The sequence below is a fragment of the Manacus vitellinus genome, unplaced genomic scaffold (assembly GCF_001715985.3).
Source record: "Manacus vitellinus isolate BGI_N305 unplaced genomic scaffold, ASM171598v3 scaffold_7_pilon, whole genome shotgun sequence".
In the NCBI taxonomy this organism is placed as follows: domain Eukaryota; kingdom Metazoa; phylum Chordata; class Aves; order Passeriformes; family Pipridae; genus Manacus; species Manacus vitellinus.
This window is the reverse complement of record NW_021940813.1, coordinates 131323-139513: the sequence shown is the minus strand read 5'-3', so window position 1 is coordinate 139513 and position 8191 is coordinate 131323. Positions and strand designations below refer to the sequence as shown.

Below are 8191 nucleotides of genomic sequence, written 5' to 3'. Positions count from 1 at the left end.
TTCAGGAAGCCTTTGAACAGGAAGGGCTGCATCCTGACATATTGTCATATCCAAGCATTAGCAGCTCTGGCATGTGAAAAGGTCATGCCATCAAGCATTAGCATTACAGAATTGCAATTACAGTAATTAATTTAAATAAGGATTTTTATTCTGCTGTGCAGCAGTAGCTGCAATCCAAGCAGGAGGGAGGACCGGGAAGGCCTCAAATCAGGTCCTCTGCCAATGTCATCTGATTAAAACAGGGACCCAGCGAGGTTCAGATGGAATGAGGGAGTTGTTCTGATGAGAATAGGTGAGTGTTCATGCAAAAAACCAAGGGGAGAGGGGCTATTGCAGGACCTCAGAGAAAGAATTCTTTGCTGACACCTCCTGTGCTTTAAGGGAGAGGACAGATTCAGTCAGAAGAAGATTCATTACGTGTGCTGCCCAGGGCTTTCCAGCCTCTCCCAAGAAGGGAAAGGGCCTGAACTGAAAGGCAGGTTTATGGGCTTTGATTCTTCCTAGTCACAGAAGCCCAGATGCTATTCCTTGGTGGACAAACCACGTGGGAAAGAAAGCACAGGACACCAAAGAGACTGTCCTGTTTCAAACACGCCATGTTTCGAGGGGTTTGCAGTGAAACACTCTGAGCATGTTTTCTTCCCATTTCCAGAAGATTTTAATTCCAAAAGGTGCAAATACTTGGGGTTTAAGACTAGTCTTGCTAACAAGAGAGTACTTTTTTCAACATTAAAATTTAAGCCCTTTTTAAAAGAATGGTTAACGAAGTTGACAGAAATGTCCAAACTGTTCTGCAAATACCTTCTGAATACAGCAGAAACTGAAATCTAGCTTGGTTTATTGTCAGTTTAATTATACTTTCTCTTCAGTACAGTTTAGCTGTGCACTCAGCACATGCATGGACTGTAAGCTCTTTGGTGCAGAGCCTTTCTTTTAATTTTGTACAGCTCCTGGTTTAATTGAGCCCTCAATTCGTTGGATCATTACTGCCATACACACTTGTAAAACATATAACTGTCAGCAAATAAAGCAATAGCTCCTCAGAAGGAATAAGACATTTTTATCAGTTCTTTATTCGCCCCATATCTGAATGCTTATTAATTACAGTACCTTTATGTGCTGGGAATATTGAATATTGAATTATGTTACAAGTCTTCCTGTGAGCAGCAAGCCAGGCTTCCTTTGGATTCACTCATCTTTTCTCTACAGCCCCGTTGTCCAGTTCCAGCTCCTCTCTGCTAAGCTCCCTTTGAGGCCCATCTTCAATCTTAAGAGAGTTTTTTTTACATGGGAATGAAATGCTTACATTTATGTCCATCTGGCTGAATATGGACAGGCTGCACGAGGCACAGACTGAAGGGCCAACCCCGTGTCGTCAGACCTGTCAGCTCACTGAAGAACAACCTCTTTTTGTTGCTTTGTGTGTTTCCAGTTCCAGCTATGATCACCTCCTACCCAAACACCACCTTGGCAACACAAGGACAGAAGAAGGAGATGAGCTGCACAGCCCATGGAGAGAAACCCATCATAGTCCGCTGGGAGAAGGAAGATCGAATCATCAACCCTGAGATGTCCCGTTACCTTGTCTCCACCAAGGAAGTTGGGGATGAAGTGATCTCTACTCTGCAGGTAAGAAAAAAAAAAGTGACCCACAGCTCATCCAGGTGTGTCAGAGTGTGCCTTGGTTTGGTTTGGATGCCTCTTCCCAACATCAGATCTGCCCGTGGTGCAGCCCTGGAGTGATGGAAGCAAGAAGGGGTAGAGGAAACCTCTGCATCCCACCTCTCCCAAAAAAATTAGCCTCCATCTTCCCAAACTCCAGAGGCAGCAGGAGAATGATCCAGGCTCAACCTGAGTGGCTCATACTTTAGCCAGCACAGCTCAGGTTTGAGAACACTGCTGATAAGCACCCAGAGAATATCTGACCCCCAGTTCTGCTGTGTATCAGCTTTACCCTCACCCAAATCATTAAGCTGTTTTGAGATAAAAATCCTGTCTTTTCTTCCTCCCTTCCCCTCTGTGGGGCTTGTGAGACCACTTTAAAAAGTCAGGTTAGTCGTTGGATTCAAAGTGGTGTTTTACACGTGCCTTTGTGAAATCTAAAAGGTTTTTTTTAAAAAAGTCATTTAGATTTTCACTCAAAAATCTTGATTATCCATTCTCAGTCACATTTAAAAAATGTATTTGTCAGGCTCAAGGAACTATTTCTCTGACCCTCTGGTGATTGTCTAAATTCTAGTGTAACTCTTACAAAAGATCTCTTTATCAGCCAAAAATTGTTTTGGATGATATCCAGTAAAAATCTGGATTTGCTCTCTGTGAGGGGGCTTTGTCATTGCTTTCTATGAGGAAAAATAAACTCTATGTGTGACTTTGTTCGTATTAGTATTTTTTGTGTTACAAATAATATTTAATTATAGGATAGACCCCTAGGCCTCTTTGCCCTCATTCTTCTTATTGACTTTAATAAGACAATCCCTGGGTGCACAGCAATATTTCTATTTGCAAGGCTGGAGACCTGTTTGGAGAATTCTGCTGCTTAATTCAGTAGAAGCTGTTCTGGACACATGAAAGGCTATTTATTTCTAAGGACTCTGTGGTGGGGGCTGAGGGGGAAGAAGGCCCTAAATGTGTCAAACTGGGCTCTGGAAATTTTTGATTCCCCATCTTAAAGCTCAGCCACACGTGCACCTTAACACGGCTTGACAAGTTACCACATCTCAGATGATAACTCTCCAATTTCCTTACAGAGAGTGGGAAATTAATCCATTTATTTTGACCAGTGGTGACTGAGAGCTGTGCTCATATTCCCTTGGTTTTGCTGAGGGATAAAGAGCACGTGGAGTTACCATGGCTCAGCCAATATGTGGCAACTTGTCAAGCAGCCACAAACATTATCATATATCTGGTTCCTTAATTCCCTGTATGAAATGGTGGAATACTCTTCATGTTGTCAGGAATAAATTTACTCATGTTTCTGAAATGGGTGTTGCTTAGGTGAATGCACAGAAAATGCTGTGAGAAAAATTAATGTCTGTTTTCAGGGCACAGTTTGAACTGTGTGCAGTAAATAGAGTGTGGAGCAGCACGCTGAACAACGAGAAGAAAATGGCATTTTGAACATCTGCTCCTTCAAAAAAAAAATCCTTTCCCTACTGTATGTCGAATGAAGGAGTGGTCCTGTAGAAAAATGTCATTATGATCATTTACATAAATATTATATAAAAATTTCCATGCTATGAAACCACAAATTGAAGAAAGACCACACAAAACTTTATTGTGGGGCACTGTGCTGAATGGATGGGGTTCACCAGTGTTGGAACCTCCGTTTCCTCCACACAGACTTCAGCCACTGGAGTTATTTTCAGAAATTGCTGGGAAAAAAAAAAAAAAAATTGGAGGCAGCAGGAGGCACCATTTTGCAGGGAAAATTTCAGCCAACAGTTAAATACTTGGCAAACTCACGAGAGTAACTGGAAAACAGGAATCCTATGGAGAAGCTACGGGAAGAGGTGGTGCTCCAAGTCCTGCCTACACGTGTAGAGCTGATAAGCTGCTTCCTCAGCCCAGGTGCTGCTGGGTTTGATAAGGCTCAGTGTTTTGGATGCTTTACTGTGCACCTGTGTGTGTGTAACGTGCAGCATCTATTCAGTCCTGTCAAGCAAAACAGTTTGTGCCGTTTTTTTTTTCCCTGCCACGCAGGGAAAAGCTGTTGGTTTTATTTTTCTCTGCTTTGCTGTTCAATCAATCCCTTCTTTTCAAACCACCCAATAGATTTTGCCAACCGTGCGTGAAGATTCTGGCTTCTTTTCCTGCCACGCCATCAATTCCTACGGGGAGGATCGTGGGATAATTCAGCTCACTGTGCAAGGTAGGAAGAGGACAACATAAGGGAAAAAACACAGCTTTTGTAGGACAGTAAGTGTGTGCCATCCTCAGAAATCTGCTGGGGGAGGGAGGCTCTGATTCCTAATTAAATGTATTCCTCGTTGTCACAGAAAGGAGGAGCCACATGAAGATGTTCAGTCTTTCATTTCCAAGCATCACAGATAAAATCAGAATAAAGGATGAGCTCAAGTCTGTACAAATTAATAAGAATTTTTCTTAAATACGCTCACTGACAATCTGCTAAATATTTAAAACTGTCATCTTCAGTAGGATGTGAGAGTTTTTTGTGGGGGTTTTTTGAGGAGAGGAGGGAGAGGGTTGCATTTGTTCTTAAAGAACAAATGTGCTGCAAACCCAAGGCTGAAATAAAACAAGAGCGTTCTCGCTTCATCTCTAGAGAAATGTTAAACCCACTGTGGAACTCTGAGCAAAATATTTCAGGTTTAATCAGTCCAAATAAATGGTGAGCAGTTTGCAGGATGTGAGCTCAAGGAACTGATGTTGCCTGGGGCTGGGGTTTCCCCTCCTGCAGGGTTTCACTCCTGGAGAGGCCGAGGTGACGATATTTGGGATGCAGAGCACGGGCAGGACTGTTCCTGTGCCTGTTCCTGTGGCTGTGTGCCTTTGAGCATCCACGCTGCTCATTCCTCGGACTTGCAAATTTCTTTCTCCCTCCTCTTGATTCCAAGTAGCAGCAGGTTCCAGCAAATGCCTGAGGCAGCCCTGTTGAAAAATCCAGGTGGAGTTTGGGGGCAGGTTCCCAGTTATGCCACTGCTCGTTTCAACTGCCACCACCATTGGAATGAATCTAAATATTTTTTATTTAAAACCTTAACTCTAGAGACAGCAAGAGTGATTTTATATTGTTATCAAATCATTCAAATATCAAATATCAAATATCAAATCATTCTCTTATCCAATTAAGACTTTGAAACACGCTCAGAGAGGTAGAAATTTTACTCCCCCTCTAATACTCAAAAAGAGTCTTAGAGAATTATTTCCTGGCTTTTAGGCATCAGGTTTGAGCACCACCATATTTAGCATTTTGGAGTTCAGTGTTCATATTTCTACCCTCACGTTTGGTGTAAAATCTGTGGAAGCAAAACATGGTGTTTGAAGCAAAACATCATTTCCAGCATGAAAGTCCAAGCTGGGAGTGTTCCTAAGGAAATGCAGCTCTGTGTTGCATGTGAGAAGGTTAAAGAGAAGTCCTTATTCGAGATGACATCACTAACTCCTACTTGAAAAGTGACTTTTCCTCCCTCTCCTGGGTGCTTTCAGCAGGTGATTAACTGGATCAGGGCGCTAATGAGTGACCTGAGAATTACCAGGAGCTGTGCCAGTGCCACGCTCACTGTCGTGACTTTTTTAAGGGCTTTGTTCTCACCACAATTCGTGTGTGTTTGCTCAGAACCCCCCGACCCTCCCGAGATAGAAATCCGAGAGGTGAGAGCCCGCAGCATCGCCCTCAGGTGGACCATGGGATTCGACGGGAACAGCCCCATCACCGGCTACGACATCGAGTGCAAGAACAAGTCTGGTAAGAAACAACCTCCCTCCGAAGTAATTCCCGCTGCTAAGTCATTCATCACCGGGGTTGCGTCGTAACAGATAATTCATAAATTGGAACTGCCTGATGGAAATTTTTATCACGGTTTATTTAATCTTCCCCGGGAAGATTTATCTTCATTTGTTGTCCTTTTTTTTTTTTTTTTTAGGTAACAACATTAAGTTCAGCAATTGCTGCTTTTCCCTTTTACCAGGGAAACCTGCATGTGAAGGGAGACAAATTTTGATGCAAAACAAGCCCGTCTAGGTGACAGCTGATATGATGGTTTTTTTTGCTGGCTGATTGTTGGCCCCTGGTCTTGGATTTTATCTCTTTATTTCTTTTAATTTTACATTTTTCTCTGTAGGAAAAAATACCTGCCTTTACAAATTGTCTTCTCCTGTAGGGTTGATTTTTAGGAGTTATTTTCTATTGTTATGTGAGTCTATGGCATCTTCCCTGGAAGATTAGCAGTGAAAAAGGGTAGTTATGAGAATTTTTAGACAAAGAAAGTTGTGTGGTAGTTTGCTGAACACTGAAGTCAGAAAACTATTCCTGTACATATTAAACCCCCAAAATATTCATTGACTCTTGAAATCTGAAAACACTCCAAGTGTGTTTGAACTGGGTTCATGATTGAAGATCACACCTCTAATTAAGCACATTGTTAAACACCATCCCTGAGTCATCATTTGAGAAGGGAGTAGAAAGGAAATTGCAGTGGAAAAATATTGTCATATTTCATGTAGGATTAAAAAGACACTGAGAAATTACACTGTACTGTTTCATGTTGGAGTTTGTTGCACTGAATGTAAGGGAACATAATCCATTAATAGGAATACTCTTTGTGTGCTTATCAGTGAGATATTCTGTTTATCAAAGCAGCTCTAGTACATTTATAGACTTCTGCCTTTAGTTCTGAGAAATAAAAATGAATTCGTCCATAACATTCTAAAATTCACATTTGTTTCTTTTTTATTATTCTACTATCCATCCTTAATATTCTTCATTTATCTACTCTGGCTTTTTTTTTTGTGTGTGTGTGTGCTTTATATGGCAAAAATGTTGTGATGTTTTCATTACTAGATAAAATATTTTCCAGAGTGTTAAATCACCAGTCACCATTTTTGCACTGGCTTTGTAAATGGAATTGATAACATTCAGGTGAGAAAGGCACCTGAAAGATTAGAAGTGACAATTCTCCACTGAGGCTGTGGTCAGGAATTGCAGCTTTGGACTTGTAGACTAGGCAAGGATGCCTTCAAGGGACATTTATACCTAGAAGTTACTGGGCTTTGTTTTCTTTTTGATTATTTTCCTTTCTTTCCAGCCACCCACCTGCTCCAGAAAAGTATTTGAAAACCATTCCTGCCTGATAGGCTCCTTTCTCACCCTAAAAAAATCACTCATGTAACTCAGCATAATCCCATTTTGGAAAACTGAGCTGCTTTCCTTTGGTTGAAGAGGTGGTGGGAAGGGACTCCAGAGCTCTAAAACACCTTTCTTACATTTATTTCCATGTTTTCAAGTGATAATGCAGAATGCAGGCAAAGATTAAGTGGTAATCACCAGGAACTTGCACTGCAAAATGATGTCTCTCTAATGTGGGGTGATAAATCAGTAGCAAGACAGCAAATGAAGCATCATCAGGTTGGAAATATCAAGACACAACATGTTGATAAAGGTGAAAAAAAATAAAGAAAGGAAAAGAAGTGGGTGGCAGAATTGGTGTTGAAGAAAATATTTATCTATATATGAAGGCAAATCCTGGAGGTCGTGTCCTAAAAAGAGCAGATTATCTTCTTCTCACTGCAAACAACTGAAATGTCATGTTTTAGAATCTGAGGCTGAATGTTTGGAGAAACAGGATCAGGTTTTTGGATTCTTGCACATGATTTTTGTCATTAGTTAAATCATCAAGAAGATGAAACACCTAAAGAACTTGCCAAGGGTAGTTGGGAGGAGGGGGGACTTAGAACAAAGAGGAGGAACTAAGGAAACTTCTCACAGTGTCCAGGTATTAAAGGGATGAAAGAAAACTTAGGTTATGCATTCACAATTCATATGTTAAACTGGAAGAACATCCTGCCAACACCAACGTAAATCTGGAAACTGCACAGCTGTGCTTAGTGGGAATTTTCCACCTATGCTGCCCTACCCTGAGGACCCAGAAATGAGTTTACATCAGGATGCATCATCTAGGCTTCTCAAAAAGGAAAAAAAGGAAGAATTTTCAGTTTCAGAGAATGTGCAGGTGACCACAAAGATGCATGGGCTTCACTAAATGGTGCTGCCCTCCTGTATCCCATCAGAGAATTTAGGCTGGAAAGGACATTTAGGATTGTTAAGTCCCTATAGACTCAGAACTGCTGATATCTTCCCCATCAGACCGAAAGAAAGACACATTAGGTACCCTCTAAAAGGAGCAGGGAGTTGCCTGTCACACGGGTAAGTGGCACCTGTAGGGTCCAGTTGCAGTGCAGGAGCACTGTGGATATCAGGAGTTCAGGATGTTTTGGGACTTAGAGAAAACCCCTGTCTGTACAGAAACCTGGCCCTTCATGGACACCAGTCCCGTGTAGCCACCAGACCTTTCCATGGGAGGCGCAGGAAGAGGTCTGAGCACAGGAACGGGTGTGTGAGTCCTCTGTGCCTCTGTCTCCTCATCCTTTTTATTTTTTTTTATGTCAGTTGGGAAATCTCAGCTGCAAACCGAGCATCAGCTCCGCTTAATTGCGCTTTTTTTTTTAATGC

At 41.8% G+C, this 8191-nt stretch overlaps 1 protein-coding gene across 1 annotated transcript in view; it reads left to right on the top strand.

Annotated features, from left to right (window-relative positions):
• The window catches only part of DSCAM (DS cell adhesion molecule), a 440753-nt gene that overhangs the window by 334430 nt on the left and 98132 nt on the right, over positions 1–8191 (top strand). The window contains exons 12-14 of the mRNA XM_029964757.1: positions 1433–1629; positions 3775–3871; positions 5300–5428. Of these exons, the coding sequence (XP_029820617.1) occupies positions 1433–1629; positions 3775–3871; positions 5300–5428 (423 nt within the window). The remainder of the gene's footprint in view (positions 1–1432; positions 1630–3774; positions 3872–5299; positions 5429–8191) is intronic.